Source organism: Ambystoma mexicanum, chromosome 3q (assembly GCF_040938575.1).
Source record: "Ambystoma mexicanum isolate Mex_15411 chromosome 3q, UKY_AmexF1_1, whole genome shotgun sequence".
Classification (NCBI taxonomy): Eukaryota; Metazoa; Chordata; class Amphibia; order Caudata; family Ambystomatidae; genus Ambystoma; species Ambystoma mexicanum.
The window spans coordinates 1,057,621,013-1,057,647,373 of record NC_090926.1 but is presented as its reverse complement, the minus strand read 5'-3'; the positions used below and the strand labels follow the sequence as shown (position 1 = coordinate 1,057,647,373).

The following is a 26,361-nucleotide window of genomic DNA, read 5'->3' as shown; positions in this document are numbered from 1 at the left end:
TTGGGGCTATTGCAGTGATAGCTGTGTGTGTTACTGGGACCTGCTACACCTGCTGAGGTGGGGGTTGCTGGAGGTGGCGTTGCCGGGGTTTTAACTACCGTTGTTGCAGATTCTAGTGCAATGGTAGAATTTGGGGTCTCAGGTTCCCCTGTGGGCGGTGTTTGTTTCCCCCTCATTTCTAGCATTAATTGCTGTAATTCAGCTATATTCTTGCTTAGTTTTGACCATCTTTTGTTACCTTTTTTGGCGCCTTCTGCTAGTTTTCTCTTTTTTGATGGTGCTGAGCCCTCCTTTTGGCTGGGTGGCCTGGCAATTCCTTCCTTGGGTAGGCCGTACATGTTTTCTGTAACCCATGCCCATCCGTAGTGCTCTGCTGCTTCAATGGCTGCTAACAGCTGTGGTGATTTGGGCTTTTGTGCCGGTGTTCTGGGCGCCTGCGTTTTCCGTTTGGGCCCCATGCTCCTCTTTGGCCTGTTGCAGGGAAAGGAAAAAACATGTTATCAGGTTTTATGCTGGATGTTGTAGTTAGAGCGCTACTTTGAGTTTGTTATTTGTTGCCCGTGTTGGGTAGCTGTTGACCCGCCGTGTTCTAGCATATGTTTTCTGCCAGTTCCCTCTGCCCTGAAGCTGTCTGGGCTCTGCGCTGTTTAAAAAAGGGAATATTTGTTGTGGTAGGTCTGCGTGACCTATTTTCGTATACTGTTCATGTCGCTAAAAAGGAGAATGTCACTTTCTTTTATAAAAGACCCCGGATGGTTCTAAGAACTGCCTCCTATTACCCGCCGTGTGCAGTGTTTATTTAAATAACTGGACATCACAAAATGTTATCATGTGTCTCTCTGTTATTTAAATATTGGCTTTTGGTGCCGGGGTGCCCGTGTCAAATTGGAAGAAATGGTCGGCAGTATATGACCCTGCCGGGATTGAACCTGTGTCGGCAGACTCTGTGTGGATGTCAAAGCGAACTCTCAGTAGGCCGTACCACTTGGCTGGCTGCAAACTTTCACAGTATTTTACATTAAGGTTGTGCTTGTCATGCTTGTTATTCTTTGTGGCCCGGAGGCTCTGCTTGCAACATTCTTAACGATTTCGCTAGAAATTATGCCTGCAAGCCTTCCTATTCTTTGTAAATGTATCTCTTCCCCTTGTAAACACAGCGTTGTCTTTTCCCTTCTGCAGTCCTAGCACGGCGGCTCACTTGAAAATTGTTGAAACTGACACCGTCCGCGCCGTGCTGCTCGGGTGTCCTCTTCTTCCTTCGTTCAGGCTGCGTTGAAAAGCTTTCACGCGGCACGCGTCCTTGATTGTTTATCTTCATGTTTCTCCAGCGCTCGCCGCTCGCTTGCCCGTCCTGGGTGTTTTTGAACAGTAACAATGTTCAGAGAGGAAAAACAAAGACGCTGCGTAGTACAGCGAACTTCGTAAGATTTGCTAAAGAAGCAAAAGAGGTTGGAAGACACTGAGTAAACAGTGAACCTCCTGTTTGTTTGGATCCCCGTTCAGGGTCCACAAACAGATTGTGTTTACTCAGAGCATGCAGCTCTTATTTATAAGACCCAAGGAGGCCCTGGGTCTTTGTTATGCAGGTAGTGAGGGCTGCTGTTGTCGCATCCCCCGGCCGGATAGCCGATTGTCTGGCCCCCTGGCGGGGGCAGGTCTTCGAACCTGGGCCATGCCTGACTGTTGGTTTCCTTATGGTGCTTAGCACCCTGCTGTTTGGAGGAAGCATGAGGTGATTGTTCACACTTCACCCTTCATTGGCTTTGTGCTGCAGAGACTGCGTGTCTCTGGAGCTGGGGGGGAAGGAAAGGAGCAGTCTGAGAAAAGGTTGGGGCTGCCCCTCTCCCAGGCTGGTGATGGTAACAGCAGTTACCCTGCCTCGCTTTTGGGATGCCCTGCAGCATTGCCCATTGTAGGGGTGAATTGATTATTTGGCACTGGCAAATCTTGACTGTATATATAGGTTATACTAGTTAGTAGTGTGTGATATTACTACCTGTTATGAGTCATTTATCAGTGTTTTAAGGCCAATAAATGTTATAGGGGCTGATTCATGGAATTTGTCTGCCAAAAAACGTTTTTTCGGCGCACAAATTCCATGAACCAGCCCCATAGTATGTTTATACTGGTAATTGTAAGTCTAAAAGGCAACGAGAGTGGTCTGCCGAGTCGCTGTGGACTGGTGTGCAAGCGGTCCACTACAGAGGAGCAAGAAGCTATCTTTCATAAACTGCATTGCCGCACCGCACAGAGAGACTGGCGGCGAAGGTTGCTTGCTATGGACTGCTGGTGAGTTGTGGCTCAACCCCACTTTTCCAGCACAATAGCGGCATTGGTGGAAAGCGGACTCGCAAAGCCTCACAAGTGATGGGCGAGTGACTTGACGCTTACCCGCTGTCTGTTTTTACCTTTTTCCGACATCACAAGAACTCTTAACTTCCTTCGAATTCTCCTTTAAGATTTTTTTGATTTTATGCTGGCTTTGCTTTTGTGACTGCATGATTGGTACTGGGCGTTGGATTCAAACTTAAGTGCTTTTAGCGCTCCCTGCAGTGCTCTCTGCAATAACCTGGCAACATCTCTGGAATTTTCTTAATCTATTGTCAAACTGTAAGACTGTGACATCGCGTTTTCTCCCTCGACTCTGACTCTGACTTCGGAATAAGGGGGAGGGCTGTTTCGTGTTCGTACGGCCCGTGATAATTTTGAAGGAGACATTTAGTTGTGTTCTATCTGAAAAAAGTTTGCTGTCTTTGTATTGAAATGGCGAGCAAATGGATCTATTCGTTGCATAGTCAAGCTTTGGGGGATGGGACTTAAAAGTATGCCTCAAGGGTTAATGCTCTCCCTGGTGCGCTGATGGCACCTATTGGGGCAGAAAAATTGGATAATTATCTCGAGTGAACATGGGTTGGTTCAGTAAATCATTGGAAATGGTGAGCCAGCCCCCGTTGTGGAGGGGGACCACTCAGAAGAGGATATAGTCATGGAACTTCACGTAAATCTGTGTCCCGGATGTAAATAGAGAAGTCGGTAGGAAGGCTTTGGGACGCTAGGGGATATCTGGCTTCAGCTTTTGATGATGATGATAGCTGGCCAAAAGATTACCGACTTCTTCCCATATACAGGGACGAATATGAAGGTGAGGCCCATTGCACCAAGAGTGGCTATTGTGGACATTTTGATTACCAACATTAATGACTACAGCCTTCTCGAATCCATAAATGATGCTGACAAGGCTGATGCCCATTCAAATGGATTGCTAGGTAGCTCAATCTCCTCTATACACGAAGACCTGTGCTCTGGCAACTCCCCCTCCGTCCCCCCCCACCCACACCGTCCCCCCCCCCCCCTGCTCATTGAACTTCTGTCCTTGACGGATATATCCCCAGCTCAAACTAGTAAGGATAGATCTGTTGTCCCCCTATATCATTCACTGAAAGACATGGAGAACAAAATTGAACTGACCGACATTACTATTTCAGCGCTAAATTCTGTGCTTAGCACATTTGTTGAGCTCTACGACAACATTAGGGATAAGGTGAGAGCTCATACCCTCGGCTGAGCGAAATTAAAGTGAACTTCTCCTTGGCCTCAAGCCCATGGACATCATCTCTCCATCCCTAAAATCTGCCTCCTGGTGAATGCAAGGATCCAATTCAAGACCCTCTGCATCATCCACAAGGCATTCTGGGGCCTGGGACCATGCTACATTCAACGTTCTCTCACTAAATACCGCCCTGCTGGAGCCCTTTGGTCCTCTAGCTCTAACTCTGCAATCTCTTCTCCAAGAGTGGGTGGAGATCTTTCTTAGACAGGAACCTCCTTCTGGAATGGCCTCCCTGCCCCTCTCAGACTTGAGCCGGATCTAGTTCCGAAGCTCCTCAATACCTTTCTCTTCTCCCACCTCCTTCCCTCTCCCCCTTCCTTGCTAATGTCCCCCTGCTGTTATGACTGGCTGCCTGGTCCCTTCCGAGTCATAGAGGGACCAGGCCCAGCCTTGACTAGTCTGCCTCAGGACCCTGTACTTGCCTTCGGGCACCCTTCCCTGATCAGACTACTGAGTCGGGTCCACTCACCCACCTCCTCGCATTACCTACCTTCACCAATCCTTCTGCTCCCTTTGCACTTGCCCTCCAGGCCTTACCTAGCACATGCCACTACAGGCCATCCTACCACTTACCCAGTATCTACCGCACCTCCCCTCCTGCACTAACCCTCCTCTACCCTTCCACTTGCCTGGCCCATCCACCCCCTCCCACCCTTAACCCTGCACTTCCTGTTGCTGCATTTGCACGATCTGAATGTCACAAGGCCTAGTAGGACAGTTATTGTTCATCCTCCTCTGCTCCGCTGCCCCTTAGTCTTGTGGTACCTGGAAACACTTTCCGCTGTATGGGCACCATATAAATGCTCAATAAATCAAATGAACCTGGAGGATTTGGACTGAAGGAATACAACTACTCAGTGTCCTGTAACGAGCATAAGCACGTAGAAGGATACTAATGTGGACTCGAATCAGAACAGGATCATCACAGAGCAAACATCAACTCAAACTGTTTCTCCGCAGTTTGTATAATGGAGAAAGGACAAACCTGCTGGATGAGGGTTCATGCCTGCTCTCTCCTGTTGAGAGGGAATCCAATAGCAGAGCTATAATGGAGTGTGGCCCAAATAGGGTGAAAAATCTGGCTAATAATGACAAAAACAGATTTAGAGGTGGTATGGATAGTTCATGCAAGTTTCTGCGCAATTTACATAACAATGAGCAAGCAGCAAGGGTGACTCATCTCAAAAGGAATTTGCACCAATTTCTAGCCAACAAAAAACATAGGGGGTCATTACGAGGTTGGAGGTAAAAAAGTTTTTACTGGCATGGAGCAAATACCGTCTCCGTGTAGGAATGAGGGCGCTAACCGCACCGTATTACGAGTTTGCGTGCACGAGCGTAGCGGCATGGCGGTATCGACATTACCGGCATGTTGCTAAAGTCCCCAAAAAGCCCCTTGGCGGCATCATCGGAAGCGCAGATAGCACTACCGCCGCCGTCTGCCTCTAAATAACGGGCCCGGCATCAATGGATACGGCAATAGCAGGCACCGCTATTAGCGGTCACCGCTATTAAGCGGAACCGGAAGTAATGTCATTGCGCCAGAACGGGAAAGGGCACGGCAGACATCTTTAAAAACACAATCCATTGCCATCCTCACTACACAGCACCTGGAGACTCATTTCGACAGCAGAAAAACATCACCACCAGCATCATGCCAAAGGCAGTGAAAAAAGGGGCATCCCGTCAGCGTAAAGAGCGCTTCACGGAGGATGAGCTCACAATGCTCGCAGACACGCTGGCAGAAAATGCTGAAGTTGTCTTTGCCAATAACCTCAAGAGAGAAGCTCAGATCAAGAAAAAGGAGATCTGGCAACTAGTTGCACAGAAAGTGAGTTCAGTTGGGAATACCCCTCGCACATTCAAGGACGTGCGCAAACGATGGGACGACCTGTGCCTCAGAGTCCAAAACATCATGTCGGCCAACCGGAGCCAGGGCCTGGCTACTGGTGGTGGGCCTAGCTCTCCAATCAAACTAAGCTGCAGGGAGGAAACCTGCGCCAGCACTATTGGCATTGAGGCGATTGAAGGTGTTGGCGACATGGAACCAGTGGTCGAAGTGAGTGGGAGCGGTCGGGAGCGGTGCTCCTCTACTTTTTCAAATTACCATTTACAGCTCCTATACTTTTATTTTAAAAAGAAACCGTTCCGGAATGGTTTCGTTTTAAAATAAAAGTGTAGGAATAAGTTGAAATTTGCACTTTCAGTGCACTGCACTGAACGTTCTCTTAAACAGCAGGTGCAAGTGTTTGGGTGGGTGTATTTTGTGTGGGAGGGGGCGTGGTGATGGGACTTTGGGGTGTTGATGCAGGCCAGCAGGGAACATAGTTCCACTACTTCTCTTTGTACACTTCGACCACTGCATGGAACATGGCGCCACCTCATCGGCAGATGGAGGTGAGTGTCCTAAGAAAACACTGTAATGCAAAGTATGATGATAGTCCACCAATTTGACCGTGCCATGAGGCAATGCATGGCCCATTACAGACAGGACACATCCCTGCCTACATGCTGTCCTCAGCACTGACACATCCACATGCATGCAGCATGCCAGTGCCATACCTGAGACACACCCCACAAACAAGGAAACAGCATTAGTCACACTGCACGCAGTCCACAACAGAAATGCATGTCACGCAGCATACACCACCTCAAACATGTGTGACCCGGATGTATGCCTGCATGCTCCTCCCCCCCCCCCCATATAGCAAGCAACCTGATTGTCAAAACTCCAATACCTAATCCCCTCTAATGTGTAGAACAGCAATAATAGCAATGTATGCATGATGCTTGTAGAACCATCACTAATGCCGTCCCTCTCTCGGTCCCCCACAGGCTCAGATCCTGACCGCGAGGCCTGGGACTCGGCGGCACAGGCAACAACTCCCCGGAAAGAAGGCCAGGGGCAGGGAAGAAGGCAACACGCCTTCAACATCAAGAGGGTCAGCCAAGACCCGACTGCCACAGAAGGGGAAGGCACCACATGATGCCACGTCACTGGTGCAGCTAAGGGCCACTGCTCCAGCAACAGTCCCCACAACATCTGTGTCCCCTGCACAGGAGCCAGTGGCTGATGGGGCCCTTTCAGCTGCCAACAGCTCTGTTGTGGAGGCGGCAGCCACGGCACCCCAGACCGACGAGGATGTGCAGAGCAAAGGCCAGGTGTGTGTCCCTGTGGAGAATGACTCGTCTGACTTACCTGCCACACCCAGTCCCCCACCATTACCCCAGATCACACCATTGTACTCCACCAATGACAGCACACAGGAGCAGTCTGGATGCAGCATCCATCTCCATTGGTGTCCGTGATGGGGTGCATCAAATGGCACATACCGTGCAGCGCCAGGAGGAGCTGACAGCCCTAGTCAGGCAGTTTGTAACGGACGGTGTATAGGCAAGGCAGGAGGGGCGGGACAACACTGTGTCCCTGAGACAGGCAATTGAGGCGTACTACTCGCATCTGCGAGGAGGTGTCTGCTCTGAGGCAGGTCCTTTCCCCGCATAGTGGATGCCTTGGAGGCAGAACGTCCTGCCCCAAAACTGAAGCAAGCGGGCACGGCATCTTCATCGAGCTCCACTGAGACCAGCCCCCTTCGCAGGTCTGCGCGTACCTTGCAGTGCTCAGACATGCCGCCACCAGATGCGGGAAGTGAACATAAGTAGATGGGGCAGCCTGATAATGGCAATTGACGCTGAAACATGCAACATTTGTTTGGACACCATGTGTGGGGGAGTTGTAGGGGGAGAGGGTGTGTGGGGGTGTTGTAGGGGGAGAGGGGAGAGGGTCTGTGAGGGAGGGGGGAGAGGGTGTGTTTTCAGGTGGAGGGCATGAGCACTGTTCACTATTTCACTGTTTAATACACCCGTAGTGTACCAGAAAAAATACTTTGGACATTCATTATTGTATATGTGTAATTTATTGGTCTACAGTGCATAGTGTACATGTACTCCCACACCCAGTGCCCTTAGTCTCAGTTTCATGGCACCCTCTGCACCCATGTGTCTTAGAAATATTGGCCATCACAGACTGGCGCACAGCACGTCGTTCCTGTGCATCTGCGCCGCGACGATGTGCGCCCACATCATCTTCTTCCTCTTCATCATCACCTGGTGGTTGCAGTGCAATGTCAGGGGGCAGGGGCACGTTCCGTCAGATACACATGTTGTGTAGCATGACACATGCCATGATGATCTTGGCCACCTTCTCATGCCTGTAAAGGAGAGCCCCACCCGACCGGCTGAGGCAGCGAAAACGTGCCTTCAACAGGCCAAAGGTCTGCTCGATGACCACATGGGTACGGGTATGGGAACGATTGTAGTCCTCTTCGTGCCTGTTCTGCAAGTTCCGTACAGGGGTGAGGAGCCACGTCTTCAAGGGATAGCCACTATCACCTGCATGGATGCAAAATAAGGTATGCTAGTCAATTCATGATGGACTGCTGTAGTTATTCCACATGCCTGCAGATATTTGTTGGTCACATGCAAATGTCCCTGGTTGTATGCACACATTTTACCTTGCCGCAATGTGTGCTGTGCCATGGTCTTATGGTGTGGATTGCGTCTTCAAGATGATACACGGTGTACACTGCCTTGATGTTGCTCATGCATTGTGTACGCATACCGCCGTGTTTGTGTTATATATGTGTTGTGTAGTGTTCTGTATGATTTACTTACTGGCAGCGTTGGCAGTAGTCTCTGCATTATTTGGCATTCAGCTCCGATTAGTCCCATGGTGACATGCTGCACTACTGTGGTGGTGGCCCTGTGACAAGCAGTGGATTTCCTCAGTGATTTTGTTTAGTGCGCTCTCATGGATGCTTGTCCTGTAGTGATTTCATGCTGACATTTACACTGTGTATACTCGCAGCATGTTGCTGGATTGTGTTACGGAGGGTGAGGTCTGATGATGGGTGGTGCACGTGTTCTGGGATGTGGGCTGGTTGAAAGTTTGGCATGTTGTGATTGGTGTGCAGCTTCCTTCATTGCTATGGTGATTGGTTGTCAGGTTCAGTTAGGGATGATTTGGGGAACAGTGTTGTGGGATGTGGACATAGTGCAGTCACCACAACAATGACACCATAATGGTGTGTGCATCTCTCCCCCATTTCACTTCCATGTGCCTGTCATGCAACTTACCAAGCAGCCAGGCACGTCGTCCAGCATGTCGCTCCATATAGCGTGGAGTTCCGCAGGACCATCGAGTCATGAGTTGATCCGGGAAATCGGGCACAACAATGTGTGATGATCTTGCTGGAGTCACATACCATCTGTACATTGATTGAGTGATATAGCTTACGATTGCGGTACACCACCTCCATTGCATGCGGAACCACCATTTCCACATGGGTGCAGTCAAGTGCACCAATACAATTTGGCATGCCTGCCAGTGCATGGAAGCCAACTTTCATGTCAAAGATCTCCTGGGCAGTCCGTGGTAGGGATATGTAGTTAGTTGTGTGCTTCAGGAGGGCATCCAGCACTTGGATCAGCATGCTAGAAAATAAGGGTTGTGAAATGCCATGCATGTGCCCCACTGTGTGCTGGTAGGTGCCTGTGGCCAGGAAGTGGAGCACAGACACTACCTTCAGTAGAGGTGGGATGGCGGTGCGTATTTCAATCAGGCTGACAATGTCGTCGTGCATCATGTCCACAATGGTGGTGATGATGTCCCGGTCCAGACGGTACAGGGTGTGGATCTGCTCAGGGGTTAGGTTGGATGGACTGGCTCTAATGCGAGGGATTGGGTGATGCCTGCGTGGTACCACTGGCTGTACTGGTGGGGATTGCTGGCCCTGTCTCACCCTCCTTCTCCTCCTGCGTCTCCTCTGTGGTGCCTGTTGTTGTTGCTGGTGTAGCAATGCAAGCATGTCCTCCAGCCCCAGTATTGCTACTACAAGTGGAATAATTTTGCTTTGGTAAGGGGTGTGGTGTGTGGGTGTGCTCCTCTTGTGCTGGGCCAGACTCCATTGCCACCGCCTGTGCTGATTGTGTGCACCTGTGGCAGTTGGGAACACAGCACATTGCTGTTTGCGGGTGGTTCGCAATGCCGGTATTGCCAGTATCCCGGTATCCCTCTTTTCCGCCTTCATGATGCCGGTATTTGCATGTCCGCCTGACTTGTGATGTCCTCCTGTTAGCGCCTTCCCGCTATTGCCGGGTCCAAGGGCCACCTGGCCCGCGCATGCCGGTACGGGGGAGCACGCGATCAGCGGTGGCGCTAATACCGCATTGAGTCAGAATAGCCCGGAGCGGTATGCGGTGCCGGTAATCCCTTACCGGCATAGTTTATCCTTTACCTCCAACCTCGTAATGACCCCCATAGACATGTAAATACTCTGCAAGAATCTGTAAAGGTGGATGTTTCATGTTCAACAGTGCTTACTCCAGAGAACCGGGCAACATTAGAGTGGTATGTGTTTACAAACTATAATTTCCCCCCACCTCCCAAGCAGTCACCTGAAATTGAATGAAGGCGGGAGTAATAAAGGAATAGTTGGGGGGGGCAGTTGTAAGGCTTGTGGGCCACAAACCATATCTGACGGCGAAGGGAATAATCAAGTCCTGTCTGTAAGTAAAACGCATGAGGTAGCCACACAATGCAGTCAGCCTTTAAGGCGAAGTGATGAGGTTTTAATTGAGTCCGAACTTGAGGTTGCAACTGAGCAGTTATCCGTGCCCCAAACAATGTGCAGTGAATGTTATAATGGATCACACAAACTTTAATAATCCCTTGGTGGCACAAACGTCTGAGAAAGAGTACTTTGATCTTACTGCACGTGATAATGAAATGGACCAAGGTATGCTGCAGTGCAATGCTAAGGTTCCACGAGAGGACAGTCTAGGTATAAGTGATGCTCTACATAGAGGGGATGATTGGGGAATGGAAGAATGTGATGAATGACATTTATAGTTTGTGTAAAAATAGCAGTAGTTCACGTGATCAAGATGAAATTGTGGCTGCATTGGGAAATAATTCCTCGGAAGTAGCAAATGCATTTAATGTCAAAAATTTGATCGAGGGAATTTTATGTCCCACGCCTACTCTGGCCCAAGATTTAGTAAATCTAAACTTAAAGGAGTTATTGAAAAGGCAAGGCATGGGTAGAGGTGTCAGGGCAGGGTGCCTTGGCCTTCAAAAATAGTGAGTACTGATGCTTGGAGTGCATCTGCCAAGGTTATAATACTAAAACATGTTTTGAACCCTAATTCTGAATCGGTCAAACACTGTTTTATTCAATGACATAGCATGTGTAGAGTTTATAGTTATTTCGATCCCATCTTGTGCTGTATACACTGTGCTATTGGAGGAGGTGGAAGCTTTGAGATTGTCAGGATATGACCTCCAACCAAGTGTAATCAAATCTGGGGCTGTGCCAAGTAAGAAAACCCATTGACACCTTATCCCTTGATTGAGAAGGTTTGTAGGGTGGGGGAAGAGAGCTTGGGACGTGCCCAACCATATAACTGCTTTGCGTAGATATTCTCCCATTTAAATGCCCTACCTAAACCCCTCCGTGAAAGTAGTATGCTACTAGTTGCCCCAAGTAAAGGTGATCCGGAACCTGGTAAGAGTAGGAGTGACCTTTAACACATTCGCCAATCGATCTTCCGCATGCCCCACTGTATCCATACTCTCAAGGAACATCCATGGCTTCAGTAAGATGTAGAGGTTTCTCAGGCTCTTTTTCACCCACCGCATTGTCTTTCTCCAGGAAACCTGTGCCCTTGATGCTTTACTCTTGAATGGATATGAAACCCATAGCTCTTCGTAGTGATTCCGGCCTGAAAGTTAGTTATGTGTCAAGTGGCACTAGTGCCCAGCTGGCAGTTGAAATTCTATCATATTTGTATGGCATTTATAAAAGGGGTTTTGAGCTTTAATATCTATTGGCACCCAACTCATTCGATCTTAAATGATTTTATTGAGGCAGTTAGTAGGATCCTGGAATCATTTAGAAACAGGAAACCAGATGGGGAGATCGTAATGGCAGGCAATTGGAAGTCTAACTGCCTGTTGCAAGAGACTAGGGATGGGTGGATTCAGTAAAAGACTCCAATTACTTCTTTAGGCAAATGGAAAGTGGCAGGATGTGGAGAGATGTGTCATGAGTGGAAATTGTATATACTGAATGGACAAGTTGTAGGAGACCTGCCATGCAAACCGACATGGCAGAGGGATACAGTGGTGTCCTGTATTGTTTTATATTGCACTCTGTAGCAATTTATTTTCCATATGTTACTGGTTTTGTGGTGGAACCTGATGACGCCAACTACCATGCAATACTGAAGGCCCAGGTAGATCTGTATCTGAAAACCCAGACTGGGCCTACCTCTACCAATATTGGTCTCACTACGCAAAAAAGCAAATTATTTGAATCAATCCACAATTTTTGGCATACAATACTTTGAACTTTGAAGCATAGTTCCTTTATAGTTTGAAGTTTTCCCACCATTTTCCTTTCCAAAAAGTGGTGGAATCGTGTGGGGAAAGTAAAAGCATTATCACACTCTATGCATCCACATGAGTTTAATGCAGAGTTACAACTCACGTAAAAAAGTATATGCAGTAAAAATGATTCAGGTAAACTGAAACACTCAGGAAATGAAAATAAAAAAGGAAAACCAAACGTGTATAAAAATATTTCTAAAGCGTATAGGTTTTTGTTAGCCCTGAGAGACAGTGAAGAAATGTTGATGGCCGTGGCTGAGGGCTATGGCAGAAATGTGTGGTCCTTACTACAAAATAACAGCCTAATAGAGAGAAGTTTATTAACCCAATCCTTGAGCAACTCTTGATGACCCATTTTCAAGATGTATGTAGTTCTCCAACTCATGCAGCATCTGCCCCTGCTTTTGAGGGAATTTTGGGGTAGCGTCAATTCTTAAAATCATTGCATCCTTTTCCACCTCCTGTGCGATTAGCCAAAATGGGATCTATAATAAAGTAATCAAAGCTGATCCTTTGATCTGGGCACTCGTATTGTATATATTATTTGGAGACATACTAAGACTCTTCCTGTAACATGGAGTAGATCCCTTATTGGCCCCACATCCAAAAAAAGGGGGCAGACTAAACCCTTGGTTATAGACCAGCATTGTGTGTGAAAGATACCAGCATCCCTCCCGGGTGAGCAACCGAGTTGGGGAGGTGAAGCAGCTGCTGTGGGATCAACCTTGGTTCCTAGATCAAAGACGCAAGCACAGAAACCAGCACAGCCGGTGAGTTAAAGAAAGCCGTGAAAGGCCGGTCTGTGTTGAAGATTACATTTACAAGCAGCAACAGTGTATCATGAGAATGAAGGTTGCCCGTATACTGAGATGACACCAGTGAAAGTAAAATGTGATTAAGCTGCACAAAGTATTGCTGAACTGTGAATCGAACAAGTGAGGTATGGAGAGATAACAGAATGGTCCGGCATAGCAAAAGAGCCCAATCAAGGTCTGTTTAAATGTGCATAGTGGTGCAAGCGGAAAAGTAAAAAGCCGAGAAACCCATGAATGACAAATGTATCTGACATCAGTGGGAAAATGAATACGAAAAGTGAAATTTAATTGAACTGGTCATGCTGAGGTATTCGTAAAACCCCTTGCACATTCGAAAGTCTTTGATGTAAAAAGCAAACTGCAAGCAATTGTGATTTGGAGGGTCCAAGCCCGACCGAGTGAATACTGTAACGAAGTGTGAAAAAGTGTATTTGGAAGGTTCGAGCCCGACAGAGGGAGACCTATGTGAACTATAAAGCCTGAAGTTTGTAACTATAAATCTTGGAAGAAAGGAACCTTTTGTTTTGTTGAATGAACCCAAGGCATCCTGCGAATAAAAAAACTTTGTGCAAACAAGAGACTTTTTTTATGGAAGGCCATGGTCCGCATCCTGAGCTGCATCCTTGTGTCTAAAGCCAGAGTGTGTTCTAAGACCCGAGTGTGCCACCTTATCTTTTCTAAAAATGTGGGTAAGGGAGTTTTGTTCAGTTATCTTGACATGATGTTTTGAACACTGCTTTTTCCTTTATGTATACATCTTTTCCTATACACATTTATTGTAGTAAGTAAGTTAGGTAAAACATTTTTTTAGTATAGGCAATTTTTGTTTTGTCTGACAAATGACTAGGACTGTGTTATTTTTACTTTTCATGGTTGGGCGTACTCCCATCTTTAGCTATAGGACAAGCTAGGAGTTTTTCAACCCTCCCTCCCCCTTTTCAAGATACAATAAAGGTTTTTTAACTTGCCAATGTTGGTCTCTCTACTTGTGATACCATGTCTCCCTTACATTTGTAACAAACTAATACAATAAAGTGTAATCCTTGATTGCTCATTATGTGAACTCATTGTGGACCCCCTGACCACACTCTCCTCTCTTGACTCAGCCTTGACCACTCTCCATGCTACCTTGATTGGTTTGGACAAACTCCCAGAGTTCCCCTGTGCACTATAACTAGGTGGTTGGCCTCCTAAACATCTGTCCACCAGGCCAGAGCTTAGAAGTCCAGTCTACCCACCTGTTCCTCACCTTCACAAAATTCCCATGTGTACATGAGTTGCACCTGCTCATCAACATATGGATATTCGACCAGCCACAGTACACCCTAAGTATTGTTAACCAAATGTGAACCTTGTGTAGTATGTAATTATGCTAGACTTCCCCTTGTCTTGTGTGCAATTGGTTCTTCAGAATGGGCTGTATAGTGTAACTCATGTTTTTTCCTTTACTCCCTTTATTGCGAGTTTCCTGGACTGATGGCTTCTTCTATAATGTCCCTCCTGCTCAATGCAGCGATCCACTTCGAGGTCTAAAAACGCCCGACTTTTCCCTGATTTATCTTTCCATTTAACAGTAGGACCTCTCTTTGGCCTCGGATACGGTGGACTTCAACATTATGCTGTCCAGACTCACTACAGTGGTGGGTGTATCAGACCATGCAAAGGCCGGGTTCCATACTTTCCTGACAGAGTGCAATCAGTGTGTTAAACTGGGAAATTGTGTCAAAGGGCGCCCTAGTGTAGGGTGGAGCCTCACAGTGATCCTCCCGATCTCCCATCTTGTTTAACATCCTGATGAGCATCTTGTCGAAATGTGGGCTGCCCCAGCATTCTTATGCAGATGGCACACAGTTATATCTCCTGGTTAATGATCATGCTGCCCTTCCTGCTAATATTTTACAATGTACGGATAAGACAGCAGATGGATGACATTGAATAAGCGATTACTTGACCTTTCAAAAACGGGAATTGTACTATTAGGCCTACATCGACTGTTTAATCACCCTACTGGCATTGTCCCCTTGCCTCCCTTATTCGGCTTACCAACTACCTTTGCTCATAACTAAAAATGTGGGGTGCTATTGGCAGACCAACTTGGCTTGTGAATAACAAGTTGGAACTACAGTTTGCTCAATATAGTACACTCTCCGACTACTGCGAGTAGTTCTTCTTATCTGGCTCCACCAGATATTACAGTGGTAGTATCATTGGTTAACTCAAATTTGGATTATCCCAATGCCATTTTGCCTTGTATCCCAGTACCAGCTACAGCGACTACAAGTTGCACAAAATGTAGCAGTTCGGCTGGTTTTTCGGAAGATCTAAACTCACTCCTATATCCAACCTCCAATGCTCCTTACACTGGTTAGTGGTGGACCAAAGGATCAACGTTGGGATTCTATGCCAGGTCTATAAATGGATTGGCTCCTTCCTATCTAGTAGACAAGATTTCGTATTACCGCACAACCCGATCACTCAGATCCGAGAATACAATATTGCTTATGGTCTCAGTGGCAACAGACTATTTTCTGTATATGGCCCACGTTTATTGAACTCATTGCCCCTTAAAATGAGAAAGAAACCTTCATTAATACACTTCCGGAAGACCCTTAAAACCTAGCTGTTCCAATAACTTGGCCACTGGGATGTACCTATTAATTTACCAACTGTATAAATAGAATCTGCACCTAAATGCAGTTCACTCTGGCATTATAAATCAAATCAAAGTCACTGTGCTTCTGATTATTCACATGTTATGCTATTCTCTGTCAGTAGGGGTCATACAAATGCACATTACCCAGCTGCCACCAGCATACTCCCCTGCACACCTTCTGGGTGATGGGAATCACACGGGGACAACATGGAATGCCCTAAGGAACACCATTGCCCTTGTACCCACAGGGCAACTAAAGGCAATACATTCCAATTGATTTGCAATACTGGGAACTTCAATAAAGAGCCACTTTGATCACAAAAAGAAAGTAAAAGTTCCAAGAAAGTCAGCAAAAAGTTTAGGGGAATAGTTTATTAGAGGGAACCCAAAAAATGAAATGCTGCCCTAACATCGCCCCTTCCCATTGGCTCTTCTCATCGTTATCTGGCACAGAACCTGAAATGTGGACCACCCCTTCCCCAACATACTACACCCCCTGGAAAAAACAACATATAGCTTCCCTAATACTCTGCATACATACCTCCTGAAAATGCTAGGTGCACATTTTTCCTTGATTGTTCCCCCATATGAAGAACTGGGAACAGTTGTGGTCGCAATACCCATACTATTGGGAGACCACGTAATTGCCAGCAGTGAGCCTTTCCTGATTCGTGTCGGGGCACAAGTCTGGAAAGAGAAATAGCCAGGGACTCCACCTCAAACCTCCTGAATTGCCACCTGTAGAAGCATAGAGCGGTTAACTCGGCTGAACACAACAGCACAATTTCTGTGCCACCACCTGCTGCTTCTAAGGTCTCTTGTGGGAAGTCTGTAAACATGCCCAGTTAGCATACAGTCCACTAAAGCTCCACCTCCAATCAGACAATATTGAAACTCTTCAATTCAGATTTACAAGACAGCAATTTGGAACTCTCCTGGCACTACAAGTACCTTTTAAGTATGTATCCATTAATGCATTCTCTAAGACCTCCATTTTAACATACAACTGCTGAAAGCATTCTGTGGCCTTTTACTTCAGCCCCTCCACACCTGCAAGATTTGAAGCCAGCGCTCTGCTAATCCATGTCAGTCTGTAACTTCACCTTGCCAATCGTAGTTTTATTTCTGGCCACACTACCTGAAGTTCCATCAAGTTTGGACTCTGCTACTTGACTGGCCTCCTCACTTTTCTTAGTCTTAAGAATATTGTTGGCATGAAGTGAGTTTATTACTTAAAGGCGGGTTTGCTTTCTGCTTGTTAATCCTGGCTCACCCAGAACGTCATCCTCCACAACCTCCTTTTATCACTTCTCTTAGAGTTAAGTACCAGCTTAAAGAACTGCCTGCTGATGGCCCTCATTTATCCAGCAGGATTCCCAAACACAACTGTAGCCATAAATGTCTAATGATGGTAGGGAGGGTACTCTGGCTTGGATTCTACTATCAGTTCCCTGGTTCCAGAAAGAAAGCATGATCAACTTAGTGCTGCCAAGGACCTTGCCTTTATTCAGTGTTGCCCTGCCAGTTAGCACCATGCAGATTTCGGGTGGCTATATGTGCTGCCACATAGGTTGAGTCGAGCACTCCTCAGCTGTCATCTGACCCCCTCTGGGACCATATATGAGCAACCACACAAGTCCAGATAGCGAGCCAGGCGCTGAATCCCTGTGAAGATGAATAGTGGAAAAGAAATGGCTGAGCCCCATATCCTTCTGACTAAGAGGAACCAAGAATCAGATAAGTGCTATATCCCAGAGATGGATCTTTGTGATCAATGTGTCGAAAATGGCAACAAAATGCCGAAATGCAAAAATGGTGAGGTGCAGTGATCACATAGATCACTTTTGCCTGCATCCCCATGCCCGCTCCCTACTTACCCTCTGGCGGTATTCTTTCCTGTCCCCTGCTTTCCATGTAATGGAAGCGGGGGACAACCCTGCAACCCCTGTCTCCAATTATACTGAACAAAGTGAGTGGGGGACAACTCTGCAACTCCCACTCCCCTTGGTCGGTGTATAATACTGGCCATTTGCGCCATACCAGTCGCAATTTTGGTACAGCCCAAATGCGCAGTACTGTGTAAGTTGCAGTTTGGTGACGACAGTTTGGAATGATAATGCGTTAAGACTAGAGAACCTGGGAGAGATTTATTTTTAAATGGATTTCTATACAGGGAAGAACAATTCTCTTTTGGTCACAAAAGAACATACTATAGATAAGACATCAAATTTGGCGGGAAGCAGTGAGCTTCTTACAATGGGTGAGTTTGAGTGACATTCTGACCATATTGTGGAGGGGAGTAAATGGAACAATTATCGGGGACAATACATGGGTGGCCATGCTTAGATTAAGAACATTGAACATTAGACATTTTAAAGTGCAGGTAGGTGGTACGGCCATCTCTGTTAGGGATGTCCCCATGATGGATGAAGTGCTAGAGTGAAGGCAAATAAAGTGAGGAACAGAGGCAGGTTAGTAGCAAGGGGAAAAAATGTTAGCTAGAAGGTAGATGAGGTAGGCTAAAAGTCTAACATGGAGGTGAGGGTGCAAAGTTTCATTTTGATTTTGAACAAATTGATGTGGACTGTTTCTCGGATGTCTGGAGTAAGAGAATTCCATGCAAGTGGAGCAAGACAGGAGCAGAAGCGAGAGGAAGCACAAGGAGGGTGAGGTGCCACAAGGATAGTTAACTAGATTGCCGAGGAGGCAGAGCAAAGATTACATAAGGCATTTAAATTGGAAAAAAGAGGATAAATTGCTCCTTACCGAGGATAGATTTGTGAAGCAGGGGAAGACATTTATGTGGCCCTATTTTGTATTGTGAGCCATCCAGCCTGCTGACGGTAAGAGGAAATAGTTGTGTAGTGAGGAAGTTCAAAGAGTCGTGGTTGTGAAGTTAATGATCTTATCAAGAGGACAGAAAGCTTAGTTGGGCAGACCAAAGAGGATGCTTGCACAGTAGTCCAGTTTAGAGAAGACCAGAGTGGTTAAGAGATGCTTGGCAGTGTTGAATGGAAGGAGGTACCTGATTTTGCTAATATTTAGGAGTTTGAAGTGAGCTGTCATTGCAGGTTTAGAGATGAAGGTAGAGAAGGTGTGAGAAGAGTCCTAGATGACCCTGAGGTTTCTATTTTAAGAGCAGTAGGAGAGAGTGGTGGCAGGGGAAGAGATGGAGGGAGTTTTCATCAGGGAAGAAGAGCACCTCTGTTTTGGTAGTTTAACATCAGAGCGTGCAAAGCCATCTAACATTTAATGGCAGAGACAGTTGGAAATTTTGATAGAGCGATCAGAGGAGAGTTCAGGAAAAGGGAACATGTAATGTCGTTTGTGAAGAGTTGGTACAAGAAACCAAAGGAGGAGATACGTGACCTAAGAGCAGAGGTGTAGAGTGTAAAGAGGGGAGGGCTCAAGTCAGAGCCTTATGGAACACCAACAGTTAGAGGATTGAGTTGAGAGGTGGTGTTGTTCCAGGAGAGATTTGGTGAGGTGCCAGGTTGGATTCAATCCAGACAAGGGCTTGATTGTAAATCCCAAGAAAAGAGAGCGAGAGAGAGAATTAAGATGCCTTGAGTGATCAACTGTGTCAAAGGCAGCAGACAGATCAAGGAGAATTTGGATGGAGGATAGGTTGGAGTGCTTAGTAGAGGCAATGTAGTTGGAGACATTCTTGAGCGCAGTTTCCGTGGCGTGACTGGAGCAGAAGCCTGCTTGTAGGGGTTTGTGGATGTCTAAGAAATGTGTAAGAACGTTAAACACAACCCTTTCAAGCTTTTAATCTGAAAACTCTGTCAATTGCTCTGGGTACCCCTCCAGACCATTGTTCACCTGCCAAGGCATCGCAGAAAAGGGAAAGACCATATGCAAATCAGGTTTGGTCTCACCCCGAAAGGGGGAGTCCAGCCCAAACTGCTAAATCACATGTCTTCTGCACAAGACCACAAGCATCCCCCGACATGTTTCGGCCTCATTAGGCATCATCAGTGAGGAATAACTTGGGTCTCTAGACCCAACAGGCACGGGGACCCACATCTGGGCATACCCGGCCGACACAAGGTGACAAAGCAAAACAGAGGTGATGGCTGGAAGGCTTAGAATTAATCTCAAACCTCTGGCAGGTTCAGGTCAGCCCCTTCCTATCGTAGGAGAGGTGAGGGATGACAAAGGCAGTTTTGAAAATCGAGGGAAAGCAAGTGGAGTCTAAGAAGAGGTAGAAGAGTTCACTGAGGTCAGGGGCCACTGAAGGGGCAAAAGGTTTGACTAGCTAAGAAGGAAGAGGGTCTCATGGGGCACAAGAGGGGTTGGCCTTAATCAGTAGAGATGGGACTTCTTTGGTTTATGTGACTAAAGCGGAGATTGAGACAGAGGATGATGGTAGAGTATGCAGAGTGTAGAACGTAGGAGAAGGAAGTGTGCGGAAGGTGAGGTGAGAGTCTCTAATTTTGGAAATGTTTGTTGCCAAGTATTCAGCTAGGTTATTTGCTATGAGAGTGGAGTTGATAGACATAGGTTTATGAGTGGGTTTAGGGTGCCCTGTAGCTAGCAAAGAAGGTTGGAGTGAGAGACAATGAAGTTGAGGTAGAATTTCCTTTTTGCTCTATCGACGAGAGGACTAGACAGAATTCAGGGCAGAGAGGTAGAGTTGCGTGTCCTCATGCGACTGCGCAGGCCTCCATTTGCGCAGCAGCCAACCCAAGTCTCTATGGAGAGAGCATATGAATGGGGTGACCCACAGTTTAGGACGCAGAGTGGGGTAAAAGTTGATTGATTTGGTTGATAGTTTATTTGTATAGCGCCTATACACAGTGTTTCAAAGCGCTTCAAGGAGGAAGGGAGCAGGGGAAAAAACAGTTACATTCTTACAAGTCCATGAAACAGTTTAGAATGTGAAAAATAACTATCAAATCATAACAGATAGTACAAGTGCATGGAACAATTAAGGGAGAGGAGAGGGAGGACGGCAGGAGAGAAAACTAGCAGTAACATTACTATGCCCGATGACAATTGTTGCAGTGCAAGAGTGTCAAGAGGAATGGTTAAGAGGGGGGGGGGAAGAGGAGAGAAGGGGTAGGGATTGCATTTAGCATTGATATGTGAGATGAGTCGTATAGTAGGGTTTGGAAGCTGGAGAAGGCAGAGGCTTCAGATGCGAAGGAGTGTGAGAACTATAGATCAGAGAGGAATGGCAGAAAGTTTACATTTTATTTTAGTAACAGGTGAGGCAAGTGAGGAGAAGTCGGAGGGTTGAAAGGAGATGGTGGTAGAAACGCTGGAGTAATCCAATCGAGATGGTGTGAAAGCATTGGTGGTTGAGAGAGGTGGAGATGACTAAGTGACCCAAAGAGTTACCCCCTCTGTGGGTTGGTAGGTTATGGATGGAGCAGAGAATGTGGTCACTAAGAAGTTCAGATTTCTGAGAAGTGGGTGAGCAGGGAAGGTTAAAGTCACCTGAGAATGAGGTGTTGTTTAGTGAAAAGAGAATCAGTTGTCCAAGTTCATTAAAGAATGGTCCAATGGGAACAGGAAAGTGATATGAACCAAGTGTTGCAGAGCAATAGTAGATGGTGAATTTAAGAGGTAGGAGAGGATGTGGCATTGGAGATTTTTTAGGCGAGTAGAGCATAGGCGTCCAAAGCCTCCACCTCTTCCAGTTGGACGAGGAGAGTGAATGAAGGATAGTTTGGAGTCCTGAAGGGTCACTATGGTGGCAGTGTCAGATGGAGAAATCGAAGTTTCCATGATAGCAAGGGGATTGATGCGAGAAGAGCTGGAGTGCAAGTAGTCAGTGATAAAGTGTGTTTTGTTTCTTACAGATTGAGCATTCCACAGTGCAATGTTCAATTGATGCGGTAAAGAAGAGTAGAGAAGTGAGGTGGATGTGTGTTTGGAGAGGCATGGTTTGCTTATCTGCTTTGTTGGAAGTAGGTGAAGGAGGGATAGACTAGTGGGAGTTTCGAGACATTAGTTTTATGATGGGTTTAGGATTGGAGAAAGCATAGGGAGAGGTGAGTAGGAAGAGCAGCTGAAGCAAATGCATTATAGCAGAGTACTGCAATGTGGAGAGTCAGCTGAGTAATTAGCAAGCTAGGGGTACACACAGGTAGGAAGGCAAAGTCTCATAGGCAAAGAAGCTGGTCATCACCGGTTACTGGGACGCTCCGGGCTGGACTTCCCCAGAGATTTCAGATGTGACGTCACGCAATCTCTTTACCTGATCACCTAGTCAATCAGTGGCTGGTGTCTCTGGTTTTTGTCCCTGGTGTTGCTGGGATGAGGCAATTTCTTCCTGATTAGTGTTCCCAGAGCAGTCTATTGTGGCCTTTAGCTGGCGATTGGGTGGACTCAAGATGGCTGTAGGAAGGGATGTCACTGAACCAAGATGGCCACAGGAAGAGATGTCAGTTATTTTATGTTACTTTGCATTTATATAGCGCCTTATGTATCATTGGTATGATCTCAAAGCGCTGGTAGGTTGAACTCCCTCGGGAATTTAGGAAAGGAAGCTACAAACTGGAAGTAACGTCACATGCTCTCATCGGCTAATCTCCTAGTCAATCAGTGGTTCTCTCAGATTTTTGTCCTTGTTGTTGCTGGGACGAGGTGATTTCTTCCTGATTGGTGTTCCCAAGGGAATCTCTTGTGACCTCTAGCTGGAGATTTGTCTGACTCAAGATGGCTGCAGGAAGTGATATCACAGAACTAAGATCAGTATATCATCACTGGAGAATGACCTCAAATACTTGATAACTTAAACCATCCTTCCACATTTGTATTTAGAGTACAGAGTGGGGTTACTTCTTTTACTCCTCTGTTAAAGATGTCTACAAAGAAGATTCTACAATATTCCAATTGCTGAAATGGGGGGATACAATGAGATCCTAAAGATCAATCTCGTACCTTTTGTGTGGACCTAGACAGCTTTTATACCTTACTGCAATGATCTGATATGATGAGCCATTTATAATGCGCCTGTACACAAGTGTTTCAGCTTTAGAAATCCAGCATTCTATATAGTTCAAGCACTCTTAACTCCGATTTTTATCTGCTGTATAATATCACGGTTATAGCCTAATCCAACAGATGGCAATTTCATTATTATACACACTTCTTGACACATACAAATCTTGGTGCCCACATATCTAGTCCGCTGCCTCTGCAAAATATGCCCTTCCCTATTACAGGAGTGGTTTCATATTACGTAGAAGCTTTTTGCTCTATTGTATTGTATTGTTTGTTTATTTATAGAGTGCACCGGGCCGTCAGGCATCTGGGCGCTTGTATAAAGTTTTTGGTTACAGTAAAGTACATTTCAGATACAGCATAACACAAAGATGCAAGATAGCAGGACTATGCAAGAAAAACATTACAATAATATATACATGTACAAAAGTGAAAAATATATAAATGTCAAAATTGGTCATCCAGGTTGTTGGAGTAGGGGTACAATAATATAGATGCAATTAAAACATATCTTGGAATTATATGTCAGCGGTCGTTGGAGTGTAGCCAATGTTCGGCATTGATTTTGAATGAATGGAAGGACGGTGAAGCTCTTAAAGTGTCCGGAATGGAGTTCCAAAGTTGAGCTGCCAAGACTGGGAAGCTAGATCCTCCCGTTCGTTTAAGTTTAAAGTTAGGGATTCTGATGCTGTTGATTTGTGCCATTCTGATAGGAAGTTCAGATGTATGCTTGGAAAATCTCTCAGTAAGGTATGCCAGAGCTTTGTTGTTAAGGCATTTGTATGTTAGGTTTAGTGTTTCAAGTTTAACTCTGTCTTTGATGGCTAGCCAGTTAGAGGATCTTCTTTGGTCGGATATGTGCTGACCATTGGCAATGCCTAGGGCTGTTCTTAGGGCATTGTTTTGGAGGGTTTGAAGTTTGTTAGTATTAGGTTTACTAGTGCCCAAGTGAAGTGCGTTGCAGTAATCCAAATTCAATAGGATTAGTGCCCTTGCAATCATGGTGCAGCTTTCAGTAGTCAGAAATGGTTTACATGCATACCTTAATTTGCATGTGTAACTTGTTGCAGACGCTGTGGCATTTACTTGCTTGTTAAGGTTGAGAGCAGAGTCTAAGTAGAAACCTAAGGTTCTTACTTCCTTGGCGATATTGATTTTAATACCATCAATGATGATGGATTTGTATTGGTGAGGGAGTTTGTTTAGTTTGCTGGTGGACCCAATGATTATGAGTTCGTTTTTTTCGTCATTAAGACATAGGCCATGGGTTTCCATCCAGGTTTGTATGATCTGGTAAATTTTATTGATGAGGTTTGTGTCTTTATCGTAATCTCCTTGGATAGGGATGAGGATCTGGGTGTCATCTGCATAATTAGTGTAAGAGACACCCAGATTATCCAATATATCAATGATCGACAAAGTATTGTACAAAGTAGGGGAGACACATGACCCCTGAGGTACTCCACATGTGATGGGTACTGGGTCAGCTGCAGAAGAGGGCGAAAAGACTCTTATAGTTCTATTATCTAGAAAAGAGTTTATCCATGTAGTGGCCTCCATGGAGATGTTGGCAGCTGATTTGAGGTGGTTGCATAAGACTTTATGGTCAACCAAGTCAAAAGTGGCTGACAAGTCTAGGAGTAGAAGAATGGAAGTTTCTCCTATCTTTTCGCTCATCTAATTGGTTCTCGAGATCGAGAAGGGCTGTCTTGGTCTGAAACCAGATTGTCTGGTACCTAATAATAAATTGTTAATTTCCAAGCAAGATTGGATCTGTAGATAGGTAGCTCTAGCTAAGATTTTAAGGAGAAACTGAACTGTTATAGGTCTGTAGTTGGTCGGGACGCTAGGGTCCAAGTTAGGCTTTTTTAAGAAGGGTGAGACCCAGGCGTCTTTGAGGTTGGTTGGTACCAAGCAGGATTTGAAAGAAGAATTAATGAAGGTGGTGACGAAAGGGGCTAGGTCTTTTTCAGCTTCTTTGATGATGGATGCTGGGCAAGTATCACCAAGGCAACGGGAGGGTTTGAGTGAGGTAATGATACTTTCAGCTTCAGTAGTAGATATTAACCTGAATTTTAATTGTTTGTTTGGTTTGATTATTGGCTAGTTCTTGCAAGATGGCTTCTTGAGTGGCAAGCTCAATCTTGTGGAGGGAGGTGTTTGGCAGATATTGTCTTGTAGCATTGTGATTTTATTGCATAGGGCATTTTGGATGTTAGTGCACCATATTTTGTTTTTAATGCAAGTGTCTATAGGCGCAATAGGGTATTCTAATTCTCTAAGAATAGAGAAGATTTCCCTATTGCTTGAATTTGCTTTTTTAATTCTGTCATTAAAAGTTTCTTTTTTGGTTTGTATAATTTCCTTTTTGTTTCTGTCGGTGAGGGAGGTGCAGATATTTTTGTTCTGGGTCGATGTTTTTTCTTTTTTAAAAATAGTTTCTGCCTGTCTTTTTTTTTCTTTGCATAGAGCTTTTAGATTAGCTCAATTTCAAAGGCGCAATGGTATCTGTGGCTGTGTTATTAGTATTATTGTACAGATCAACCAGTTCTGCAGGGTTGGTAGACGGGTAGGAAGGATTAGTAATGGGGTGGATCAGCGGTAGGAGGTTCGTGACTGTTATATTGTTTTTGCATCTAGTAAGGGCTGGTGGTGCCATAGGTTTAGTTGCATTAGTTTGCAGGATGTTGTGGATGGTGAACGAGATAAGGTAATGATCAATCTAGATGCATGGTTCAGTGGCAGTAATGCGGGTGGTGCAGTTAATATCTGCGACCCAGTCCAAGGTACGGCCTTTGGAGTGAGTGGGTCCGTTATTCCTGATAGTAAGGCCAGCTTCCTTGATAGTGTTTGCTAGGACGCAGGCATTGGTATCTTTAGGGTCGTTAAGGCCCAGGTTAAAGTCGCCAAGTAGGATAATTTGTGTCCTAGGTTTGGCATTAGTGTTCAGGAGAGATGTCTTCTTCAAAAGCTCCTAGAGGGTCAGGAGGTCTATAGATCAAATGCACCGTAATAGTGCGTGAATGGGATAATCCCATTTTAACTGAGTAGCTCGGCGGGTGGCAAAAGCAAAGGTTCTATCTCTTTGATTTTAAGGTCCGATTTACAGATGAGTGCTAGACCACCCCCTTTAAAGTTTTCTCTATCTTTTCTAATGATAGTGAAGTTGGCTGGGACTGCTACCAATAGAGCAGGTCCTGCTGCTTTGTGGAGCCATGTCTCAGTGACGGCTAGGAAGTCTAGTTGGTTGCAAGTGATGATATCGGCAATTTCGGAGCCATGGGCTACAAGCGATCTGGCGTTGGTGAGGCCTAATGGTATGCGTTTCATTTATTGTGATCCTAGTAAGGTTTTTACTGATAATGGTAGATGTTCCAGTGGCGCTAGTGCAAGAATTCAGTCTAGGCGTGGGTACAGATTTGGAGGTGTTATGTGAAGGCTGTGTAGACCTCGGTTGGAAGCAGCGGTTTGTGTGGGCTAATGGTGGCTTGGACATTCTAGATCCTAGTCTGTAATTTCTCCATTTGGTAGGACATCTCTGGCTAGGGTAGAGCTTGTTAGTAAAGCGCAGAGTCTGTTATAGTTTGTAAGGGCCTGCTTCAGCACATCTCAAGCCCATCATGCAACCACACATTACTTATTTCTTGACCATGCATCTGCAGGCCTAGATACTGCCATCACGTGAACGATATACTGTAAAACAATCTATATATTTTCATTTGTTCTCATGCTATTCTATAAGCAATTACAGAATAAAAACACACATCCATATTACCACAGAAATTCCCTTTACCACCCCGTATTAATCAGGTTGGTGCATCATTTAATCAATCTGTCTCTTCGTTTTTTTTCTGTCTTTATATCCATTTCTTTCTAT

At 45.8% G+C, this 26,361-nt stretch overlaps 1 protein-coding gene across 10 annotated transcripts in view; it reads left to right on the top strand.

The window, feature by feature from the left end:
• ARL16 (ARF like GTPase 16) overlaps nt 1–26,361 on the top strand; it is a 182,466-nt gene that overhangs the window by 111,234 nt on the left and 44,871 nt on the right. For all 10 annotated transcript variants that reach the window (XM_069655266.1, XM_069655271.1, XM_069655274.1 and 7 more), the window contains one exon: nt 6,446–6,772. In XM_069655266.1, coding sequence (XP_069511367.1) covers nt 6,446–6,772 — 327 coding nt within the window. The remainder of the gene's footprint in view (nt 1–6,445; nt 6,773–26,361) is intronic.